We start from the raw sequence: 23,617 nt of genomic DNA on the forward strand, positions 1-23,617 counted from the left end.
CTAGGCCCAGATATCGGAGGTGGAATCGCCACAAGCGAAGCGGATATCACGGGCAAGGCAAGGCCTGCAGGACTCCTTTCCAAAATCCACCAGGAAGTTCTTGTTGACGGTGAGGCCGCCCTTCTCAGTGTCCACATCGATCTGGAGCATGACGGAGCCTTCCCTGCGAGGGGACGAGAGCGCAGCCGTTAGAGGAAGCAAACCAGGGCCCTGGGCAGGAGATCCTGCCCGTCACCCTCCTGCTGGCGGAGGAGGACGAGGCTTTCCCTGAGCATCTCGTCATCCGCGGGGCGGAGGCTCAGGTTCGAGGCTTTCCCTGAGCTCTCAGGGGACCTGAGGAAGCCGCGACGCAGGTGTGAGAGGGAGGCTGGAGCTCGTCTTTGTGCAGAGACCGTTTGTTTGCTAAATGGAGACGGCTCTGGGGGCTGCAGGGGAGGTGCTGGGGCAGAGCCGTGGCCCGGCTCTCACAGACCCCCAGGTGGGTTCTTTCCACCCTTTGGCCCAAAAGCCCACCCCGAGGAGGCCCCTTGGCCCCCAAACACTTCTCACCTGACCATGCACGGGTAGAACTGGTTGTCCCACGAGCTGTACAAGGAGTTGGTGACGTAGAGCCTCTTGCCATCCAGGCTGAGCTGCATCTTGCAGGGGCCGCCGTACACCCTCTTGCACTGCAGGAACAGCACGGCACCGCGGTTACCGGCTGCGCAGGAGGCGGGAACCGGGCAGAGCGGAGCGGCCGCCTCCCCTCCCTCCCCTCCCGGCACAGCGATCTGCCAGACCCCGCAGACACGCGGCGCCTCCGCAGGGACCTGCCCCAGACACCCTGCGCCCAGAGTCAGCGGCGCGGAGCCCAAGGCCGGAGGACGCCAGAGGCCGGCGAGGACGCAGACTCACCTTGACCACCAAGGGCTCGGGCTGGCACTTCATCTCCTCATCCCGGCACACCGTCACGGGCCCGCACCTGGTGAGGAGGCCTCCCACAAAGACCTGCGAGCGAGGCAGCGGGACACACGTCGCCGCATCATCCCCCCGCCCCAGCTCCTGCTGAGGAACCCACAGCCCAACCCCGCTGCTCCCGCCTCACCTGTCCCACCAGCCTGGGCTTGCAGGACCTGGAGAGCTCGTACTGGCGGATGTCTCCGTGCCACCAGTTGCTGAGGTACAGGAACCTGTCGTCCATGGAGATGATGATGTCGGCGGTGAAGGCTGGGGCACAGAAACGAGGAGCTCCAGCAAGGCAGCAGCCACAGAAAAGCTGCCTGGCCCCCAGCCCCAGCCCCGTCTCTCCCCCCGGTCTCTGCCCGAGCCTCCAGCTCAGGAGCCCTGCCCGGGCGCGCAGGCTCCGGCAGGGGCAGCGGCGGCTGCTCGGGGGCGTGCAGAGCCCCGCAGCCCCTCCAACGAGCCTCCGTCACGATTGAACAGCGAGGCTTTGGGGGTCAGCGAGGGGCTCTGCCAGGCTGCACGGCACAACGCTGCGGCAGGAGAAAGGAGACCCCCCCTTAGGGCAAACAAACCTGGCATCCTGGGCATGATCCAATCTCTCACGTTTATGGACGGAATCCGAATCACCTCCTCCACTTCCCAGCAGCCTCTCTGCGCAAGAAAGAGAGGCCCCGCACCGTCAGCTCCCGGCTGGGCAGGCAGGACCCTCCCCTGCACCCACACGCGGGCACGGGCAGGCAGAGCTGCCACGGCACCGGCCGCTCCCCGCAGAGACGACGCGGCAGCAGCAAGACGGGGCTTCATCACCCAACCCCCGCTGCTCCTCTGCCCCCGCCGCGGGCACAAGCCTTGCCTCACACTTGCAGAAGCGGTAGGTGACACCGCTCAGGGCGCAGCTGACGTATCCCTCGGCAGCGTCGGGGTTGTGGAGGAATCGGACGTTCAGGGGCAGAGAGTCCTCCCCCAGGTCAAAGCACTGGGTGAGGGTGCGGCAGGACAAGTTCCAGAAGTTCAGGCGGCGCCCGTAGATCCCTGAGGAGAAGGAACCCCCGTCAGAAGAGGGGGGCTCCCCGCGGACACTAATCCCTGCCCAGAAGGCTCAGGGCAGGCACAGCCGCGGCGGCGACTCGCCAGGATGGGCCGAGAACGTGCAGAGCTTCGGGGAGGGTCGGGAGGGCAGGGGCTGCAGACGGGCCGTTCGGGGAGAGCCCTGCCCGTCCCCGCTCCCCACGGCGTCGCCACGCGCCCCCCCACCCCACCGAGAGCCGGCTCAGCGCCTGCGCCCGTGCTCCCTCACCTTTCTTCATGTTGTTGGGGTTAAAGCCACATCCAGCAAGTTTTGGGACAACCCCAGCAGAGCTGACCAGAACATTGTGGCGTGGCTGGTACCAGAAGTCACACCCCGTCGGGGGCACTTCACAGGCATTTTCCCAATTCCCCTTGAGCTCAAAGGTCTCTCCATCCAGCACGATAAATCCACCTGGGACACAAAAGGGGACCCGTGACAAGTCACAGACACCATTGCTGCACGGGCAACAGGCTAAGATACGGTAAGACGTCCTAAGACGTATGAAGACACGCTAAGACACGCTATAGACATGCTGTAGCCGTGCTAAGACAGGGCGGGTGAACACCTCAACGTGCAGAGGAGACCAGCTTTGCCTCTAACCTTGTCTCCGCGTCCCCACTCTGCGCTTCAGCTCGTGGGTGATGGTTGAGCTCACACCAGCACAGGAGGACACAGACTTACAAACAAGTATCCGATGTTTTCTGTTTAAACTCTGAAAGCCCGCCGGTGTTCAGCTCATCCTTTTGCTAACAGGAATCCCCTTCCTGGAGCGGTTACAGGAAAATGTACCTTTGCCATTGCCAGCTGGATCTCCCATGTTGGAAATCAAGATGTCGCCGTTAGGCAGGCTGTGGACAACCGGGAGGTAGCCCTTGTTGCACGTCCAGAAGACTTCCACTGGCTCAATTGTCTGAAAAAATCGACACACAACCCCACAGTTTAGCCTCCGTCTCCTCGGCTCGTTTCACACTCCCCATCAGAGCCCGTGGCCACCAGAGACTCCTGGAAATCCCTGACGCTGGCAGGAACCTGCTTGCCAAGAACTCGCCCGCACTAGGCCTGCTCCAGGGCACGACTTGGGCCGTTGGAGTCTCTCCGAGCGCCCCGGGCACACAGGAGCCCGCGCTCGGAAAGGAGAGAGCCGAGAGGGAAGCGTGAGCCAGCCCTCTGCAGTCAGGGAGGGGAGAAGGGGCAGAGGGATCCCTCCTTCCCTGGGCACCACTGCAGAAGCACCAGGGCCCAGCCCCTGCCCCGGGATCCCCTCGGGCGTACCTTGCACAGCCTGGGAGCGCGGCACTGGGAACCCACATCCACCACGTAGATGCGGGAGGAAATCAAACCGGGGAGGATCAGCTTGTTCCTTTTCGGCGTGACATTGCCCACGCAGGCGCAGCCAGCGCTCCACCCCAGGGAATGCAGCTCGTCTTTGAGGTTGGGCATGGGCAGGCGGTGGATCACCTAAGGCAGCCAGGGGAGAGTCAGGGTCTGCGGGGAGGGACGGGGGATCCCTGCCCCCAGCAGTTCAGAGGCGATAACCCCCCTCCCTGCACCAGAGGAGACCTGTGCGAGGGTTCAAGTTCAGTGAGCCTGAGCGGGTCAGAGACACACAGGAGATGGAGATAATCTTCCTCCGCAGCCCCGGAGACAGGCGTGGGGAGGAGGTTGGCGCCGTGCGGAGCAGAACGGCTCTGGCACGGCGGCACAGCAGAACCAGGCTGAGCTCTGCCCAAGGGCTGCAGACCCCAAGGCCGGGCTCGCCAGAGAGCAGCGCCCGCGCTGAGCAGCCCCTGCCAGGGTGACCCAGAGCTCCCTGGCAGCACCAAATTCTCTGGAAGTGAGTTGGGAGCGAGACAGAGCCAACGTTTCCCCAGGACACCCAGACAGAGATGAGTCAACTAGAGCCGAGCACAGAGGGGACGGGGGACAGCGCGGGGAGGTGACATTCCCGGCAGGTGACACCCCCAGCTCTCACACAGGCGTGCAGGGGGGGCCATGGAGCCCTCCGAGCTTCCTCAGCAGAAGAGAGGAAAGTCCTGAGTGCGGAGGCACCGTGAAGCACAGAGCCAGCAGCCAGTCTCCAGCCCAGTACAAGCCCAGTACAAGCCCAGTGCAGAGGCAGGTACCTGGCCATAACAGGAAGATCTGGGGTTGAGATCGACCGTGGCCAAGAAGTCAGGTTCATCGATGCCCGTTCCCCTGTAGGTACAGGCCACGTAGGCCACCTCCTCTCTAGGAGCTGGTGTGGAGAAAGCTTGTGTTAAAACAGGCCGTGGACTGCCCGGGCAGGAAGAGAAAAGCTTCAACAGGCTCTCGGAAAGGGCTGAACTTATTTTTCTGGATGCTGCGACCTTCCTACGGGCAGCTGAACCACATGGTCGTTGGAGATCCTGTCCAGTTGGAACTGCTCTGCTTATTCTATTTTATTCTAGTCTAGTCTAGTCTAGTCTAGTCTAGTCTAGTCTATCCTATTCTATCCTATCCTATCCCATTCCTTTCCATTCCACCCACCCCAAAACGCGCTGGCGAGGACTTGCCTTTTGTAGTATCGGGGCAGGTGGAGCAGTCGTAGCAGGGAGCTCTGCATCTGTCTGTTTGAGGAGAAGAGAAGGAGAAATGAGAATCGTCCCCGTCCTTGGGCGGCGCCTGATCAGGAGCCTCTGTCCTGCCCGACGGAGCCTCCCCCAGCCCAGCGGCCCGTCCCCCGTGCCGGGATGGCACCGGCAGAGCGCAGACCCGGGAGAGGATCCTCCCTGGAGCGCTCGGGGACATGGGCCGAGCGGGTCCCAGGGCGGGGTGTCTGCAGCCTCCCGGCAGCGGCCGGAGCCGGGTGCGGGACGGCGCTACGAGGCCGGGGGGAGCCGTGGGCTGCGGGGAGGCTGCAGAGTCTCTTACCCATGGCGAAGGGCCGGGGTCCCTCTCCTCGGGAGCGGAGGTGCTGGAGCTGGGGGTGCCGCTGGGTGTCTGCCTCGCCGGGGTGGGTCGAGTTGTGCCGAGGCTGCTCCCAGGGGCCTTTTATAGAGGCGAAGGGGTGGGGGCGAAGCGAGGTGCCAAGGGAGGAGCCATCGCTCCACAGCGTTTGGGAGGTGCCAGACCAGCGCTGTGGTTTGTTTCCGCCTCGCGAATCACCAATCTAGAGGGGAAATCTGCTGGTCCATGCAGGTCTTTTCCTTAAACAACCTCCCGTATCTGATCCTGCGGCTCTGATGGTTTCCACTGGGACGTTCTCGGCTCCGGAGGCCTCAAGTCCCAGCTGAGACATCAGCTAATTAAAGCTGCCCCCTGTCCCCAGGTTGCCACCCCTGAAATGTGCAGTGGCTGCAAATTCCACACGAGGGGTGGCAAGTCCGGCTCGACAATCGGCCCCACCAGCAGCCTCTGGAAATTACAAGGTTTGCAGAGACGGAGCCACCAAAGGCACCTCTGAACGCTGGACCCTGACAGAAGGCACGTCTCTGTCGCGGGGCTGAGCTGAGGGCGTCACGGGCTGCCCGGGCTCAGCTCCGAGAGCCCAGAAAGCCTTTGGGAGCTCCAAGGGTGCGCCCGGGGCTGCAGCGCCCAGAGGAGGGGGGCTCCAGCGGCACCGAAATGGGGTGAGGAGCTGCCAACATCCCCCGCAGAGCCAGGCAACGCCTGAGGGTAGGAATGGGTGTCTCTGGAAAAACTGTCCGTGCCCCTGCGGGGGGATCTGCTCGCCTTGGCCAGACGCCGCTGCTCAGCCTCCCCCAAGGCCCCACGCAGGCACCGACACCGCCAAGGGCCCGGCCTCAGCCTGGTGGGGTCGCGCTGAAGTTCTCCAAATCACCACGGGAGGAGCAGGGATCGGGCTGAAGGGCCTGAGCAGGGTGCTGGGAGAAGGGTGCTGGGGGAAGGGTCCCCTCCCGACACCTCCAGGGGCCTGGCTGCCGCCAGCTGCCAGACGGAAGCGGGAAGGAGACACCAAGCGCAGTGGAACGTGAACAAGTATCGTGTCTGGTGGAAGAAACCCTCAACCAGTCGGCAAATTACACGGGATAAGCGATTGCTCCGCGTAGGAATGCAGGAACACCCGAGGGCCACTAAAGGAGCTCTGGGAGATCTGTCAGAGAGCTCCCTGTCCCACCAGGCTGCCAGTAACGCTCCCTGGTTCCGGAGCAGCTCCCCAGAGCGGGGACAGGCGGCCGCGGGCGCAGCCCGGCACCGGCCCCGGGGCCCAGCTCTAAGCAGCTTCTCAAATATTCCTGCGGCACCCAGGGGCAGGTGGGCCCAGGTCCCCCAGAGCCCCCGGCAGAGCTTGGCTGAGGCCTTCGCGCGGCTTCTGCTGTCAGGGCGCGCGGGTCGTGCTGCGCCTCCCCCTGGCGCCCACGCACCTGCTCATTAACAAGTTCATTGCTCTCCCACTCATTAACAAAGTTTGCTGGCCGTGCTCTTTGGCTTTCCTCGGTGACGTCTTTGGCATCCCTCACAAAACCACGCTGTGGGGTGTCGAGTTTTCTAATTAAAGCTGATGGCAGGGAGGGGAGGAGCAGGGCGAGCAGCACCCACAGGCCGGCGGGCGATGGTTAGCGGAGAGCACCAGCCCTGGGCGCTGGGCCCAGGAGAAGCTCCCTGCGGCTGGCAGGGAGGGGAAGGCACCGCAGGGAGAAGCCCACACGGAGGTGGCCACGGCTCCCTCCCCCCGGCCATCCCCTCCGTCCCTGATCGGGAAGAACACGCTGTTGTTCTGGTCACGGCCAAGGCTCGGTGACGCAACCCGGTGCCGACCGGCCCAGCGCTCTGAACGTGCTGCACCCAGAGCCCCACGTCTGCTCCGGATCAGCCCAGCACACGGCGGGCTCTGGGCTGGCGGCGCCTGTTACGGGCAAACTGTAAATCCTCGGTGCGGGCGAAGAGAGAGGAGATGCAGCTGAGCCGGCTCCTGCCGGGGCAGAGGCAGAGCGACGGCAGCTCCAGGGCCGTGACGTTCCTGCCAGGGAGCAGCAAGGAGTCGGTGGCAACGCACGGGCAGCGCCGAGGCACGAGCGGCTCTGGGGGCGGCCCCCGAGGAGAGTCCCCCGAAGGTGCGTGAGACACAGACAGAGCTCTCCGAACTCTGGTAGCGATATAAATCGATCTGCAACCTGAAATCAGCAGTGAAGGTGTGAGACCCAGGAATCCGCAGCTTAGGCAGGGAGGGGGAAGCTGCACTGTGCCCTCCTGCGGGTGCTGGACGAGCATCTCCCGGCCTCAGCACCAACCCCGCGGCCGTCCCGCGGCCCCGCCACCGGTTCTCCGTGTCCTTGCCTGTCTCCCAGCAGGTCACGATGTCAACGGACCGCAGGAGACGGCGTGTGCGGACCCCGAGTTTTGCGCCTGTGAGTGAGGACGGATTTTGGCCCGTGGGTGAAACCTCCTCAGCACTGCTGAAGGAACGTGGGAGAACTTTCCTGAGCCGCCGGTACCTGGACCTGCTCTGCATTCACCAGCTCGTTTTGTTTCACTGCAGCTGTTTCTCCTGCTTCGAGAAGCACGAGAGAGCCAACGGTCAGGGGAAGGTGTCACCCCCTTCAGAGCCGCTCCCACCAGCCGGCTGAATTCTGGGGCCCGTTTCCAGTGGCCTCTGCCTGTGGGTGTTCGCCGTGGCAGCGTCCCCTCAGAAGCCAACGCAGGTGTCGGCACAGCCCGGCGAGTCCACGGGAAAGCCGCGGGGCAGAGCCAGACACGTGCAGCAGCGTCTCTGCTGCCGGCCGGACCCCGTAGGCACGGCGGGACCCGCTGGGGTCCTCCCCAGATCACAGGGAACTCTGCTCACAGCCTGCCTCAGTGCCCACGTTTGCAGATATTAGGAAAAGTGAAATATATTCACACAAGCAAGTCCCACACTTTGCTTTTCTCCTCCTTCTCTAAACATCTCTTTGCATTTAACGTTTGCCCGTTACAGGGAGTAGAAGCCGCACACACTCGTGTTGGGGGGAACAGGGTGGGACCCCGACCGGAGCGCTCTCTGGGGCTGGAGTGACACCTCGGTCACCCACAACACACTGGCGGGCCGAGCAGAGGCCTGAGGCCGCCCTCACTGGCAAGTTTGTGCCCTGTGGAAAATCACAACGTAAAATTCGAGGGAGAGAAGCTCCTCGGTGGCGGCTGCCGCCCGCCCTCAGGCGGCCATGGGAGAGATCACGTACCTGTTCCGATGTCAAACGCTCAGCCGTATGGGAAATAGGGGTGAAAATAACCCGGGCTTGGGTAGTATTGCCTGGGAGCGACTTCCTAACAAATCACTGACTTTCCTGCACAAGGTTGCCCAGAGCCCGAGCTCTCGCTGTGCCCAGCCCAACCGGTGAGTGCTTGTCTGCTCAAGGAGTTGCAGGACACCTGCGAGGCACCTGCTGCTGGCATCATCAGAAAAATTTCTTGCAGTTTTCTCCAGTTTTAGAAAATGGGAGAGAAACTTCACCTGCAATAGGTGGCTTCAGCAAAAACAAATCCCTCACCAAAGAACTTTTAGACCAGTGACACTCTTAACTTTCTGAAGTGATCTTACATTTTACGTTTTTTGAAACAGAAAATGCTGAAATGCTAAAAAGAGAGAAAAAAAAAAATGCAGCTCCACCCGATTTGAAGAACAACTTTATTGTTGATTTTTTATAAGTGCACAGACGTTAAAATATAACCCAGCTCCAGAAACATGTGGCTTCAGATTAGATACGCATGATTTTTATGCTGTGTCTGCTGTAAAGCACCGATTACTTTATGAGCAAGCGAAGCTTTGCGGGGGCAGGACGCTCTGGGACAGGCCCACGGCCGTGTCCTTTGTGCCGAGTTGTTTAGGAACAGCTTCTCCGCCAGCAAACAGCCCCAAGGCAAACAGGGAGGCAAAGCGGCAGCGAACGAGGCAAAGAGCCCTTAAAGGCTGGTGACCTTGGCCTCGAAACAGTCAGCGGGGGTTACGCAGGACCTTGTGAAGGGGGAAGGAGCAGAGGAAAGGATGTGTGTCATGTCTCGGAGAGATTCACTTGGCTGCTTCAGAATGAGAGGAAAGGGGAGCTCCTGTGGCTCACCCTAATGGAAGTTAAATTTAGATGGGGGACAAAGTTCCAGCTGGCCCGACTCACCTACATAAAAGAGAAGTGGAGAGTAGGGAGGAGAGAGAGGGAGAAAGAGAGAAAAGACTGAAAGGAGGAAAAAAAATGACAACAGAAAAGGGCTCCAGACAGCAATTACATCCAGATATCGGAGGTACAGTCTCCACCGGGGTAACGGATCTCGTGAGCCAGGACAGGCCCACCAGGTTCCTTCCCAAAATCCACTAGGAAGTTTTTATTCGCCTTCAATCCACCTCGTTCAGTATCCACATCAATCTGCAGCATAACGGAGCCTTCCCTGAAAGAGAGACAAGAAAACAGGTATTGGGCAAAGGATTCACCCGCTCCCTCTTCCACATTTGCTTTGTTCTTCATTTCATTTAAAATGGGAAGAATCTCAGACTCAAAAGGGGCCTCAGCAGGTCTGGGAGGTGAGTTGCGCTGGCTCAGTTAAACCCGCAACCTCAAATCAGCCACGAGCGAGTGACAATCAGTGGCTGTTGCTCCTTCGAAAGGGAGAGGGAAGCTGCGCCGTGCCCTCCCGTGGCCGTCCGGAGCATCAGCCTCTCCTTAACGCCCCAAACTGGAGAGTCTGTGCGGCCGCCTCAGAGGCCGTTTGGAGTCCTGCGGCTTCCAGGAGCCTGGGCCACATTCACTTGTTTCTTCCCATCCCCATCCGCTTCCAAACGGGTGATGATTTCAACAAGGAGCGAGTGCAGACCCCAACGGCTGTGCGCCTGTTGCGGGGGGAAGGATTGTGGCCAGTGGGTCAAGCACCTGGGCCGGTGGCCTGTGCAGAAAAGTCACGGGAGCTGGGAACTCTGCGTCCCCGCGGGTCCCGGCTTAGCGCGGCTGGAAGGAAATCTCGACCGTGGGCTCGACGGTCGTCCTCGTTTAGCAAAGCTTCCTTACTTGATGAGATCTGGGTAGAACTGCTTGTCCCATCCGCTGTAGAGAGAGGTGGTGACGTACAATCTCTTCCCATCCAAACTCAGCTGGATCATCTGGGGTCCGCCCGGCACCCTCTTCCCCTGAAATTGGAGTAGAGAATAAAGAGCTGCTCAGGCCAAGCTGCCACAGAGCCTGAACTAAAGAAATGCAACAGCGAGGAGAAACAACAGCACGGCAGTTCTGCTACTCCGGGGAGCAGCCAGCGCTCCGAAACCCGTGGGAGGAGCAGCACGGCCCCTGCTTCGGAGAGGGAGCAGTTGTGGATGGGAGTTTGTTCCTTCCGAACAGGGAGCCCCAAAGCCACCGCCCCGAGTTCCGCTTCATTCACAGAAGTAGTAAGGTAGGCAAGGGGGAAGGGTGCAGGCTGCCCTGCCGGGATGGAAGCTCCAAACTCAAGCAGGAGGCGGGTGGTGAACACAGTGCAAAGCGCGTGTGGGTGCCGCAGCCGGGTCACGGCCGCAGCGTGAGGAAGAGAAGTCCCTGGAACCTCCCGCGGTGGCCCACAGGTCGCAGCCACCTTACTGAGCTCTTGCACATCCCGAGACTTTCCACAGGTGGCTGCCTTGGCGGTGATAATGTTAATGCAAGTTGTTAATGACCAGAGGCAATTAATGCTCCCCCATTTCTCTCCCACGATGCCAGGTGCCATAGAAGTAATCGCCCCCCCCAGCAGAGTGAGCCGGTGCAGAGCTTCACCCATCGGCTGCCAGAGGCTCCTCGGGGGCGGCGGTGGCAGCGCCCTGCGCCAGCCCGAAGCCACCCGCGGGGCAGGCGTGAGGACACTGGCTGCAGCACGGCTGGGCAGCGCGGCCAGTTCCCCCCGGACCCAGGAACTGAGCAGGATTTACTCCCTCCAGGCCAGGCTGACAAGAGCCGAGATGCAGAGCGGCTCCGTGCGCGTCCCCTCGGCTGGGGACGTTCCACGGCGGGTCACAGTCAGCAGAGCCCTGACAACGCGCTCACCTGGATCACAAAGGGCTCCGGCTGACTCTGCAGCTCCTTGTCTTCCAGCACAGTCACAGCCCCCCCGGCCGTGATGCTGCCTCCCAGGAACACCTGGAACCAAGGGAGCGCGTGAGGACGGCGTCAGCCGCCGAAGGGACACAAAAGCAACACGGTGACGATTCTCAAGCAAAATCAAATCATCTTTTTCTCCTTTTAAAAGAGAAGGGACCAGGCGGCCCGTCCTGCCCCTGGCACGGCCGGGAGCTGCCGCCTCACCTGCCCCACGAGCCGGGGCCGCCGCGGGTCGGAGATGTCGTACTGGCGGATGTCGCCGTGCAGCCAGTTGCTGAAGAACAGGAACCTGTCGTCCAGCGAGATGAGGATGTCGGTGATGAGACCTTCAAGAAAATATTCAGTGGCAAAGTCAGGAAACGGACAGGACCAGCAACAAACCACACCACGAGCCTGTTCTCTTTCAAAATTCTTGTCGTAGTAACCTCAGAAAATATGTTAAAATATGGATTGAAAAATCACAGTCATCCCTGGAAACCCAGTGCCTACTGAAAGGAGGCTCAGGCTCTCCCAGCGTTCCCAGCACCGTTCCGGAACACTCCAGCTCATGCTGAAAGGCCCAAACTCCAGGTATTCTCCTAGAGAAGCTGACCTCGGGCATCGCGCAGTGTGGGAGCAGAGGTCTGGCAATCTCCTGCGTGGTGCCTCATGAACAAGGTAATTGCGTTACCTCAGGAGTGTTATACCAAGGGTCCAAGCAGGAATTGAGTATTTTACGAGGGAAGTGTTTGCCGTTTACAGATGAGACTTTGCAAACCCCCACACGGTCCCAGGGAAGCGAAGAGGACAACACCCCGTTTCTTTCCCAGCCGGGCTCCCACTGACCAGGCATGTCCGGGAGGAGCCATCCTTGCACCTTCTTGCTGGGCACCTCGATCACCTTCTCTGCCGCCCAGTCCCCTCTCTGCGGGGAGAGAACACGGCGCGGTCACGGCCTCGGCGGGGCCGGGGGGCTCGGCGCCACGCGGCAGAGGGAGGAGAAGCAAATACTGTTTCTTGAACAGGGGGGACGTGTTACCGCCGGGCGAGGATGGAAACTGCCCGGGAGAACGTCAGTGATGGTGGCAACGACACCCGCCCCGGCCGTGCCAGCGGCAGGACTAAGGGCTGCCAACCTCCTGCAGCCCGTCCCGCCTTGGGAACGGCCACCCCCATCGCGTCCCTCCCTCCCTCCGCTGCCTTCAGGCCTTCCCGGGGCGGCCCAGGGCCGGGAGCAGAGGCCGCAGGCTGGGGAGGTTTCACATCTGCTCAGCTCCAGCCCCCCGAGGCCGCCGGGGTGGCCCACAGGCCTGGGAACGAGCCACCGAGCCACGGCCACGGCCCCTTCCTCAGGGCAAGCGCCCGTCAGAGTGACTGCTGTGGGCCAGACCCCCGCTCTGCGGCGCTGCCACCCCTCATTAACCGGGATTGAATTGATCAACAAGCGGCTGCGGAGCGGGGGGCGCTGGGAGTGGGGCTGCAGGCCGGCACCTCCCCACTCTGCTCCCTCGGGCCACCAGCCACCCCGCTGCCAGGGCCCGGCGTGAGGAGGGCCGAGGCGCGGCCGTTGGCTTGGCCCCCGCCGCGGTGTAGCTCGGCTGGGATCAGACTGCCGTTAGGAGCCATATTTTTTTTTAATCCGAATTCTGCTATTTCCTAAGTGACCAGCGGATTTCTGAAACAGCGACGCCTGAGCCTCCGTGTCAGCCCCAGCTTTCCTGACTCACCTCCGTCTTGTAGAACCGATGCACCTCGCTGCTCAGGCCACACGCAACAAACCCCTCTGCGGCGTCGGGGTTGTGGAGGAAGCGGATCTCCAGGGGGACGGAGCCCTTCCCCAGGTCAATGGCCTGAACGTAGGTGTGGGAGCTCCAGTCCCACACGTTAATGCGGCGGCCGTAAAGCCCTGAGGGATCAGGAACAAGCACAGAAGGGACTTGAGCAAAGAATCACTTTTCCTTTTGAGCGTTTAACCAAAGGCTCCCTCACCTCTCTCTACGTCAGCGGGGTTAAACCCGTTTGCCAAGGCTTTGGGGGCTCCCCACTCGGTGCTCATCAGGACGTTGTGTCGCGGCTGGTACCAGAAGTCGTAACCCAGAGGAGGAACCTTTCCCCCATTCTCCCAGTTCCCTTTCACTTCAAAGGTCTCTCCGTCCAGCAGAATAAAGCCACCTGGCATAAAGCCCAAAGAAAATTGTTTGAAGACATTCACACAGATTCACAGCTTCAAATAAGATAAATAATATATTAATATTTCAATGTCTACTTTCTAAATAGTGTGTAAAAAGCAACCCTATGCCTAAGGAAAACTTTGTGATTCTGTTGGTTTTGCTTTTGTGGATTAAAGCAAATAAAAGCTGGATTTTTAAAGGACCTTATCACATTTTAATGAATTTTTTAAGCTTTAGTTTGCTCTATTCCTACTCAAGAGAGCCCAATCAATCCGTTAGCCCTCCTAGAGCACATTTCAATTAAGGGATATCTTAGAGAAGATCCTGGAGGAGTCATCTCTAGTTTAATTTACTTGCCACCAGTATCCTTGAATTACGTACATAATATGCATCTGTTCAAGGACGTGTTTACCACGATCCGGAAGAGAAAACCCCAGTGAAAAGCAGCAGGGTTAACCACTCACCATCTGGAGTATATTCCTTCTGCTAGCTCGCATTTCTCTTTAGACGTCAGGTGGTTTACACCTGAACAGGCAGCAAAATTTATACACTAGAATCCTTCAAGAGTTTTAAGAGGAAATGCAATCTAGAATAGCTCGAAAGGTTTCATTTTCCTCAGGCAGTGAGACAGAGGACTGAGGTCGGCAACGGACCCTTTCGTGCCCGAGTCACAAGCACTGAGCCGACAGGGGTTGTGTGGAGGACAATCCTCCCCTGCTCCCCGCTGAAGGGACCCGAGCGAGACGTCGGTGGGTTTCCTGCCCGTGTTAAACCCCCAGAGCCGGTCGCCTTTAGCGATCCACGCGGCAGACTGAGGCGTGGAAGCTGAACTCGTCCGCAGACCCACAGAGGTTCCTCCCCAGCGGGTCTGAGCCGCTGCGGCAGAGCAACGACCCCCCAGGCCCCCTGGTCACGGCGGCGTCTGTTCAACAAACCACTGCTGGAATGGGCCCGGGCACAAGGGACTGGGAGCGCTTCAAAATGCTCCCAGCTTTGCAGCCGGAACTTTGGGAGCGTGCTATACCACAAACAGAGAAAAAAAATAAAATCTAGGGGATGAATACCTTTTCCATTGCCTGAAGGGTCTCCCAAACAGCTGATCAAGATGTCACCACTGCCCAGACAGTGCGAGGTGTGAGGATTAGCCACGTTCCCCTTCCAGAACAACTCCACTGGCTCAACAATCTGAAAGGGGTGAACACGGAGTCATCGTCACCTTCACTGAGATCTCCAGAGAGTCCCAGAGATCAGGTCTGAAAGAGTGAGGAAGGGGCGGGAACGGCGGAGGTGCAGTGGAAGATTTCTGTTGCAGTGGAAGTTTTAGTTTGGGAAAATGTCAACTGTTTCCGTGAAGAAGAGATTTAAAAAAAATGTTTCATTTCCTCATATTAAAATATTTTCTTAACTTTTTCTGTTAAAAACCCTACATATCACATGTTTAGGAGCCAAGGATCACGAATCAAAGGGAAGGTGACGGAAGAGATCTGGTTTTGCTCAGTGAAAATCCAACCAAATGAGAACTCATGGCTCAAAACCATCCCGTCTACATAAGCTCAGCTCAGTGTGTCAGGCCGGAGTTTGCCTCCTCACTGCAGGCGTTTGGACTCGGTTTTGTAGTCAACAACAACAGCACAGTGTGCAACTACTTTGAAATTCATACTGCGGAGGCAGGTTGAACTCTGGAACTTCCTAATTTCTCAGCGTTTGTCACCACATTTACTGGTGTTCCTTTAGTGCAAGATTTTTGTGTGTTTATTGAAAAAATGGTGGGAGCTTCGAAACTCCCGCAAGGTCCTAATGTTTGACAGTAGCTTCCATAACTCTTCCGGCTCTCCCATTCTAAGTTGGAATCCATAAAATCACCGTCTCTTGGTCAAAATATAAGACCTAAAAGCAGAGTTTAAAGTCGTCTAAGTGTACCTTATGGATCCTAGGAGCTCGCGAGTCCGTTCCCACATCCACCACATAAATTCGAGAAGAGATCAGGCTTGGTAGAATCAGGCGATTTCTTCTCTTTGTGGCATCCCCAAAGCAGCTGCTACAGGCGTTCCACCCCGAGTGATGGAGCTCGTCCTTAAGGTTCGGCACGGGCAGGCGATGGATCACCTGCCGAGGCACAGACAGACTTAAGATTCAGCCGGGGATAGTTTTTTCCCTTAGGCAAAGAAACGGGTCTTTATGTCAAAGCATAAATTAATAAAGAGCAGAAGGAAACTGCTACTTGTTATTCAGGAAGCAGATTCAGCCGGAGAGATGCAGAGCTGGAGCTGTAAAGTGGGAGAAGAAAGTTGGACCAGTGCTGCACGGTATTAAATTAATGCAAATCTTTAACAGACTCCGGCTAATCAAGGAGACATTCAGTAACGATATGGAAAACACAACAGAAAAAAACCCTCCCTTGCCCACGTGCTGCAAGTCTCTGACTTACAACCGGGCCTGACTGTAGCAGCTTGTAGTTAATTCGCATTCTTGCTTCTGATTTTTACTTTTCCATTATATAACTGAGAAAAGTCAGAGGATTACAGCTAAGTTTTATCAAAGTTTTAGGAGATTTGTTTCTACCACTCTGCCACAATAAAACCCTAAGCAGTCACTATAAAAAAAAAAAAAAAAAAGACAAATTATGAAAATCTGTGTTGTTAAACCTGATTCGCTGGGCCTTAAACCCCCGGAGATCAGAGTCCAAAGTATCTTCAGTAACTGGAGTCACACAGGCACCGCGCTGGAACGCGGTTTAGTGCGTGCGAGTGGCAGGAACAAACGGAGCGGCTTCAGGCCAGTCTCACCAGTGTCCTGGAGCTGGTGTACTGGGAGCTGCCCACCCTCAACTTCCCATTTACGGGGTAAAGGGAGTGGATTTATAACGTCTAATGTGTAGAACTTGCCAGGGTGTCGGACATCCTGCGTTAGAAACTGTCTGTGCTACGGACACCCCCGGAGGAAACGTCACCCAGAGCCCGTGCTCGGCCCCGGCGTAAATCGTGTCACAGAAAGAACAGTGAAAAAACACCAAACACAAAAATGCTCCGAAAGCGTCTTGAGACGAACACGACAAATGTGAAGCTTTGAGCAACCCAGTAAGAAAGCCAGCAGAGGATTTGCGTGGCTCTCAGCACAAGCCCCCGCGTGCCCCGGGCTCCGCAGACCCCCGGGGGGCGCAGCGGAGCCGCCCCGCGCGGTACCTGGCAGTAGCGCGGGGAGCCGGGGTCCACGTCCACGGTGGCCAGGTAGTCGGGCTTCTCGATCCCGGTGTTTCTGTAGATACAGGGCACGTACACAATCTCCTCCCGGGGACCTTTCAGGGCAGAAGTCTTGTTGAAGAAACCATTTTTACAAAACCCTGTGGTTAACTTCAAGGGGATCCCCTCTGGCCCTGATCTCTTCGGCTGAGGGTCGCGGTTCCTCCCGGGAAGCTGAACCCCGGGTTTCCCTCTCCCGAGGCCCACGGGCAGCGCCCGGATGGGGCAGCCCCACATCACCAGGAGGTGCTTGACGAGGCGCGGGGCCTCTCGGCTGTCCTGCCCTCCTCACGCGGGGCTCTGGGGGTGCAGTTATTGCCCCCCAAAAGAGCCCCCTCCCGCCTGCGAGGCCACTCAGGCCTCTCCCTCCCCCGGGCACACGCGGGACGGCTCCTGCTGCCAGCGCCAGGATTTCGGTCCACAAACGCCAAAACCCCGCTTACTGCAATCGATAAAATTGAGGCTTCTAAAACATATCGGACTGAAGGTGAAGTTCCGAGACTACTGAAAGCTACACCAAAAGGCCTCAGGGGCCTTAGCACGGATCAGGATTTAGCCCGGCGGTGCTGGGGGGAGCAGAGCAGAACCTCTGGGCAGCGGCTCCAGAGCCCCCCCCGCTCCCCCCTGCCCTCCTCTGCCCTCGACACTCGCTTGTTTTTACCAGACTGTATCTATAAAGCTCCCCACCAAGGAAACTCTATTTTTTTTTTTAGGTTAAACACTTGCTGCCGATATTCTGAAAGCAAAGCTTTGTCCTGTGGCGCAGAGAAGCCGAAGGGTTTGTGGAGCAGCTGCCGACACCCCGAGCCCTCGCCCTGCCCGAGCGAGCTCACTCCTGGTATCGAAAGTCTCCTCGGCCTTGGTAGTGAACGAGCCACTCTGGAAGGCACCTGCCTAGTCTGCGCCTAATCTGAAAACAATTCCTTACCGCTGGCCTGGATTTAGAAGTGTCCCAGCACTTGCCTTTCATGGCGTCCAGAGGCGTTGCATATCCTGGACCACATGCGCCGCATTTTGCTGATTGGAGGGAAAAAAAAACAACAACAAAGTTCCTTTAATTGCTGAATTATTCTAAAGGGTAACTCTAAGAGGACGCTGGTTTTGCATTCAGAGACTGACAAATCCTAGGTCCGATTTTTAACCCCCTGCACGTCTCGCTGACTCCGGTCAGCGCTGAGGTTACCCGAGTTCCTGAGAATACGCACAATACGACACTCAAAAATAATGGGAAATTTGGGCCTTCGTTCCAAGGCGTTCCGCCTCAGCATTTGAAAGCACATTCATATACGACAGGGGGCTGGGATTTAAGAAAACTGTGTTAAACGTTTTGCGGAGATCTGCTGAATCACTGCCAGATGCGTAAGTAGACAGATTGCCCAATTTGAACAACCCATTTTATTATTACTGGAAAGCCTCCCGTCTTTCTCTGCGTATAAATGCTGGAGAAGTGCCCGTTTTTAAGGATTTACAGCCTGGGTGAGGGGTGATGCTGCAGGTGAGCCGAAGGGAGGAGGGGAAGGGGGTGATGGACCCGCTCCCCACCTCTGCTCTTACACCACGGCTCCGGGGCCGGGCGTCCCTCGCTCAGCACCTCCAGCACGGCGACAAACCGGACGACTGAGCGGGGAAACTCTGGTTTTAGGGAGCCAGAAAGGAAATCTCCGTGTCCCCAGAGAAGAGGAGCCCGGGGGGGCAGAAGGACCCCGTCTGGCGGAGGCCGGGCTCTGTGCCAGCAGGAACGTGCCGATTTATCGGGGCAGGAGAGCGAGCGGCGCTTCTGCCCCGAGAGGCAAAACCAGCCGGAGCGTCGGGGCGGCTCCGGGCACGAACCCTCCACGTCTGGGGGGCGGCAGCCGCAGCAGTTGTTATCTCCAGCCCCTCTGCCTGGCAAGACAAGGCTCCTCTATCAGGGTCCTCCAGAACTCAGAGCGCGAGCCTCCGGGAGCAGAGCGCCAGCTCAGTGCTGACACGTGACGGTCCCACCCTCTGCGGGTCCCCTCTCGAAGCGGCTTCGCTCCCTTCGCTCCAGCCCGGACCCCAACCACCACGTCGGTAAAGCCCGTGTTACAGCAGCCTCACACGCAGCCATCGCCACGCCAACACGGCCAACAGAACACACGTGCTCAGGGCTGCAGCGCTAAGCTGTCAGCTAGAATTAGGGAAATATTACCCCGAAATACCGCTCCAAGGGGCAGTTACAACATGTTGCAAGTTTATGGGCTGAACTGACACATAAATCTCGACTTCCCTACAGTCAGGGAGCCGCGGGCCTGCGGAGCGCGATGCCGGGAGCTTCTGCTCCGTGTCCCGGTGCAACCAGAATGAGTTTAAAACCCAGTTTAAACAGAATGAGTTTAAAACCCAGACGCACGGGAGCGCTCTGCAGCGGGACGCCAGCGTGTTTCTTCAATACGACATGAAGCGGAACACGTGCTGACAGAAGCAAAACCATCGTGTGTAGCTGCCTCCCTCCCCACCCCAAGTGTCTGCACTAAAAATAAGCAAACCAGCTAATTACTTGCCGTTCTCCGATATTTAAAAAGATAAAATTGAGGGCAACAGTTTATTTCAGAAGGCCTCAGATCTAAGATTTCAGACCCAGAGGCAGTGGCAGCCCCGGTGCCCGCTGAACCGCGGAGCCTTTCTCGGGCGGCGAAATGCTCCCGGCAATCCCCTCGTGACTTCATCACCAGGAGCGTCTCAGAAAGAGTCATTTAGCGCTTTAGGTTTAATTTCACGTCCTTTGTGAAATATTTTTATCTGGAAACACAAAATATAAAGTTTGCTTTGTTCCGTTTACATCTAAGCCGTAATTTAAACTTTATTCCAATTTTCTCAATCACCTAAATTAGCAGGAACTCAGCATGCATTAGACCACAGCTTAATTAGCATTGCAAATGCAGTTTTCTGCAGATTACTTTGAGAAAACGATTATTTGTGCCAAATTGTTTTCCAGAGAAAACACACAGCGAGATGATGAACGCTTTCTCTTCCTTCTTCCCCTACATGTTGGTTTTTTTTTTCCCCTTATCCCTCTGATCCTGTTCAAACACTCTTTCATTCTGCACCATTGTCTCCAACCGCCCGAAGAGATCTGCGGACGACGCAAGTTCTCCCACGTTACACGATGCCAAGCTCATTTGTGAATGCAAAATAAGGGTTTTGCCACGGAACTGCGATGTGTACCATCTTGTAGCAAAGTATTAACAATAATATTTACACTGCGATGTTAATAATCCACGGTTAAACCTGTCAGTGTTACTGGTTACGTTCCAGAGCCCCCGTTAACCCGCAGCCGACCGAGTGACACGATCACACACACACACACACACACACACACACACACGGGGTTTGCAAACTCCAGCCGGGACGAAAGCATCGAGATTTTTTCACGTCTGGGGTGGCTCTTGCACCTTTACAGACAAATCCCCTCACAGGTGGCTTCCCACCCTCCTTGCCTTTCTAAACCAAAGATCATTTTTCCACCGCCACTGGCTCAGGGGTCGGTTTAACAGGAAGGACACTCGGCTTCAGCCGCCTCGCTGTGCAGTTTGCCTCCTTGCACAAGTGAAGTGACAATAACCCTGATCCCTCCCTACTCCTGTGCACGCATTTCTACGTACACCCCAAGAGCTGATAGAAGTGTCACAGTTCCTTGCGTTACCCTTGCCTACAGCGCTTCTCCTTGTGAAGAGCAAAGGGAACTGAGGAATCCAGTCTAATTTCCTTTTGCTCCGTATTTTTTCATCCCTGTTCCTCTTTTCGGGGAATGGGAGGGTCGGGAAACCAGAGGCAAGCGTCCCATCCTCCGTGAGCCACCAACAGCGATCCACCGGCCGCTCTGGGAAACTCAATGAAATCAACGACAAGGTTCGGGGGTATTTTGCTGCACTCCCAGCAGCCGAAGATGCGTAAGCCCCCATTTCCCACAGAACGCACACGGGGATGCCCCGCAGCCTTCCAGCCCCTCGGGAGGCTTTAGACAAAGAGGAGGCAGTTCCTGATGTCAGAAATGTTGAAAGAGCTTCTCTGATGGTGGCAAAGACACCGCGCTCTTTCGGCTGGCACGGAAGAATAAAAAAAGGTTTCATTTCCCTCATTTTTGGGGCACGAAGTTGTCCCACAGTGCCAAGTAAAATCCCGTACGGCGCGGGGTCAGAGAATGACCCCGGCTCAGTCAGAGCTCTGGGTGCGTCCGTCCCCATCACGGAGGAGCCACCTCACGCTGCTCTCCGCACCGGGGGCGCTTCCCCCCGCCAGGCAGGTCCCCCGGACCCCCCCTCTGCCTTTTCAAGGGCTGTGAGGTCTCCAGAAGCGCTGAGTTCCTCAGGGCGAAGAAATACTGGGGAATACAGATCACCCCAAAGGACAGCAAACACCCCAAAACCTGATAAAAGCGAGATTTAGGAGATGGCTTTATGAAAAACTCCTGCAAGTAGCTTTTTTTTTTTTTTTTAAATAAAAGTCCAATCCATTTAAACTTAGCTAACCAGCGTGTTAAAGGCACTATGAACACAAAGAGGTGTTCTCTGATAGTCTGGGCTTAACAGCGTGAAATAAAGGAGAGGAGCAGGCAAGACTCTTGTTCCATTTGCACTGTTTTACAGCAGCTCACCTGAGACAAACTGACGGTGCCTAAAACTCTTTAGAGAGGGAGTTGAGGAGAAATGAGGCAATAAATTAGTCACCTCTTTGAGAACGTAAAGCTGGGTGGAATAAACCTGGGCCAAACTGGGCTTTCTGCAGAGCCCACGTAAATGGAAAGTTTTCTGAGTTTAAGGTGAGGCGTGGGTTAAAGAGTGACATATTAAAAAATGAAATCTGGTTTATGGTTTGATTGTGCTAAACTGCTGAAATAAAGATGTAAATGGGAAGAAAAAAAAAAATAAATTAGTGCATCAGCTGTAGTTCACACACGGCAAGACCCAGGGCTTGGAGAACGACAGAGCCGGAAGAGGCACCTTCTCTCTGGAACACCCGTCCCCCTCCAAGTGAAAAACGATGCAAACAGGCTTGAACGATCTAATACAGTTCTGAAGAGCAATCCAAGACTGGATCTACCCTGCAAGAGCACTGTGACCCATCAGTCACCCTCGGGCCGCCTTGGGCTCCAAGGTGTTTAACTTCCACCCTCCTGCAGGCTGCCGCACCCAGTCAGGCAGAGCTGAGAAAATGAAACTTGGAAAGCAAAAAGCAAAACTCGTATTCTTGGCTTCGTACTATTAGAAACGCGCAGAAAGCTTCACCCTCGGCAGATAAACCTGGACACTTCTGCCGAGCCAGAATCATTCTTTTCGCCTGTGCAATAGGGGTTTTTTTTTACCGAGCTCTCCAGTCTCGCCCTGTTTCGGGCAATCCCAGCGGGGCAGCGACCCCCTCGCGCCCTCCGCGGTGACATTCTCACGCAGACGAAGCTGCCGTCTCTGTTAGTGCCCGCTATTTCCTGTCCGTGTATCCAAAAACGAAAGTTCCTAAGGATTGTGCGGTCTACCGCAAAAATATAAGCAAAAAGTGAAACTCTAGTCCTCTGCGCCCCCCTCAGCGTCGCTCACCCTCAGCCCCCCCGAGCCCGGGTGCTTGTTTCAGCTTCTGAGTGCCGAGGGACCGAAGAGTCCCTCAGTGGCAGCGAAACGGCGTTACAGCTCCTTATTTACAACCACGGGGGGCTGCGAGAGCTTGGAGAAGTAAAGCCTTAACAGCGGGAGGCAAGGGCCCAACTTCGGCCCCGCGTCGCCCCCCAGTCCGCCGCCCTCGGGAGCCCGGTGGCCGCTGCTCAGCCCCGGTCCGTGGCCACCAGCGGCCCCGGGGCTGCGTCTCTTACCCATGTCGGCTGCGCGGGAGGAAGGACCGTGCCCGGGACGGGATTCCTGCGAAGCAAAAGCTGCCGGGAGAGGGTCAGATATGGGAGAGCCAGGGGCGGGCCGAGGGCGAGAACCGCCGAGGGGAGGATCCGGCGCGGCGGGAGGCGGCGGGACGGGGTGCTGGCTCTGCCGGGGGCACCTCGCCTGCGGAAACCCCACGGAATCGCTTCGGAAAGAGGATTCCCTCCAGCCTGACAGCTGCCCCAGGGGGCTGGAAAATCTGGATTCCGCTCTTTATTCCATCTGGGGTTCTGCTAAGCCGCCCCCAGTCGGAACGAGTCGATTATTTCCCGCTGATTTTTGGAGGGACGGTACTTTTCCCCAGGCAACGTTTCCTCCGTCATTTCCAACCCCCCCCGGGAGAGGACAGTGCATTTCCAGCCCTGTCCCCCTTCGTCCCCACCTTTACATAAGCCACCAGCAACAGCAGAGCCACTAACCGGTGCTGAAACACCTCAGCTGTTGAAGGAATTCCCTCCAGCAAGCCAGGAGAGCGCCAGGGAGAGCTGAGAACGCCCTGTGACTAACTAACCCCTTCTTCAGATGCCGGCAGGGAACGAGCCTGCTCTCCCTGATCGCGGATTAGACAGACGCAGGCTGTTAACCTCTTTATCGCTCCAGGCCGATGGCTGAATCTTTTGTGCGAACAAACTACGGCTCAAAGATGCTTTTCTCTGAATTTTGTTTTTAATACTCCGCAGCCGTAGTTCGGTGTTTGAACTGTGTGACGGGCCAAGTCGCGTCCCTCTCCCCCTATCTGATGGGCTTCCTTCTGCATACTGATTCGAAAAGATAACTTGGGGGAAAAAAAAAAAAAAAAAAGTTTATGTTTATTACTTTTGCCCACAAATCCTCAGTGTCGTTGGACTGTTCATCCTTTATTAATTGCTCCTTGCACATCCATCACTCTTTCTGGTCTTTTCCTCCTCAGACGCAGCCTCACCTGTCCAAGAGTTCCCTCCCTTCTTCCCTTTTCACTTTAAAGCCCTGTTTTACCACACATAAGCATGATTCAGTGTTTTTTTAAGCCACTATTAAAAAAGTGTGAGTAAGGTATTTCATAAGCTCAAGCGACTCTGTTCCCAGGAGACGCCACGAACCAGTCACCGAGGATCTCCCTCCTCGGACCAGCAGAGCCCCCCCCCCGCCAACGCACCGACCGGGGGTGGGCAGCGGTTTACTTCTGTTTAAATTCTGTTTAAATCTGACCCAGCGGGGAGCGGGTTATCGCTCGGGGTGAAACCGGCGTTAGGTGGAATCCTTAGTGCTCCGGGCTGCCGCCACGTGCCCCCGGGGAGGCAGCGGGGTCGCGCACACCTGGGGCCTTGGCCAGCGCCCCCCCTCCACA

At 57.2% G+C, this 23,617-nt stretch overlaps 2 protein-coding genes across 2 annotated transcripts; both read right to left on the minus strand.

Annotated features, from left to right (window-relative positions):
- On the minus strand, window positions 1-3,466 carry LOC141971599 (methanethiol oxidase-like). The gene is made up of 9 exons (XM_074929050.1): window positions 3,284-3,466; window positions 2,801-2,921; window positions 2,240-2,422; window positions 1,796-1,974; window positions 1,515-1,593; window positions 1,085-1,206; window positions 895-987; window positions 550-668; window positions 1-163 (listed from the first exon to the last, which is right to left on the minus strand). The coding sequence occupies exons 1-9, from the start codon at window positions 3,449-3,451 to the stop codon at window positions 1-3; spliced, it is 1,227 nt and encodes a 408-aa protein (XP_074785151.1). The 5' UTR covers window positions 3,452-3,466.
- A 5,113-nt stretch (window positions 3,467-8,579) lies between these two features.
- LOC141971499 (methanethiol oxidase-like) lies at window positions 8,580-22,326 on the minus strand. The gene is made up of 12 exons (XM_074928893.1): window positions 22,230-22,326; window positions 17,372-17,425; window positions 16,352-16,464; window positions 15,090-15,275; window positions 14,234-14,354; window positions 12,988-13,170; window positions 12,726-12,904; window positions 11,845-11,923; window positions 11,224-11,345; window positions 10,966-11,058; window positions 9,964-10,082; window positions 8,580-9,349 (listed from the first exon to the last, which is right to left on the minus strand). The coding sequence occupies exons 1-12, from the start codon at window positions 22,231-22,233 to the stop codon at window positions 9,187-9,189; spliced, it is 1,416 nt and encodes a 471-aa protein (XP_074784994.1). The 5' UTR covers window positions 22,234-22,326; the 3' UTR covers window positions 8,580-9,186.
- Window positions 22,327-23,617: the final 1,291 nt, after the last annotated feature.

Source organism: Athene noctua, chromosome 29, assembly GCF_965140245.1.
Source record: "Athene noctua chromosome 29, bAthNoc1.hap1.1, whole genome shotgun sequence".
In the NCBI taxonomy this organism is placed as follows: Eukaryota; Metazoa; Chordata; class Aves; order Strigiformes; family Strigidae; genus Athene; species Athene noctua.

What these genes read in the sequence shown, in the direction of transcription:
- LOC141971599 (XM_074929050.1), bottom strand. Translation starts at nt 3,451, where the DNA reads ATGCCCAACCTCAAAGACGAGCTGCATTCCCTGGGGTGGAGCGCTGGC. An exon ending in GCGCTCCCAGGCTGTGCAAG is followed by an intron (nt 2,922 to 3,283) that starts GTACGCCCGAGG and finishes CGATTTTTTCAG; the next exon opens with ACAATTGAGCCAGTGGAAGT. An exon ending in AGCCCAGGCTGGTGGGACAG is followed by an intron (nt 988 to 1,084) that starts GTGAGGCGGGAG and finishes CCTCGCTCGCAG; the next exon opens with GTCTTTGTGGGAGGCCTCCT.
- LOC141971499 (XM_074928893.1), bottom strand. An exon ending in ATCGGTTCTACAAGACGGAG is followed by an intron (nt 11,924 to 12,725) that starts GTGAGTCAGGAA and finishes CTCTCCCCGCAG; the next exon opens with AGAGGGGACTGGGCGGCAGA. An exon ending in TTCTACCCAGATCTCATCAA is followed by an intron (nt 9,350 to 9,963) that starts GTAAGGAAGCTT and finishes TCTCTCTTTCAG; the next exon opens with GGAAGGCTCCGTTATGCTGC.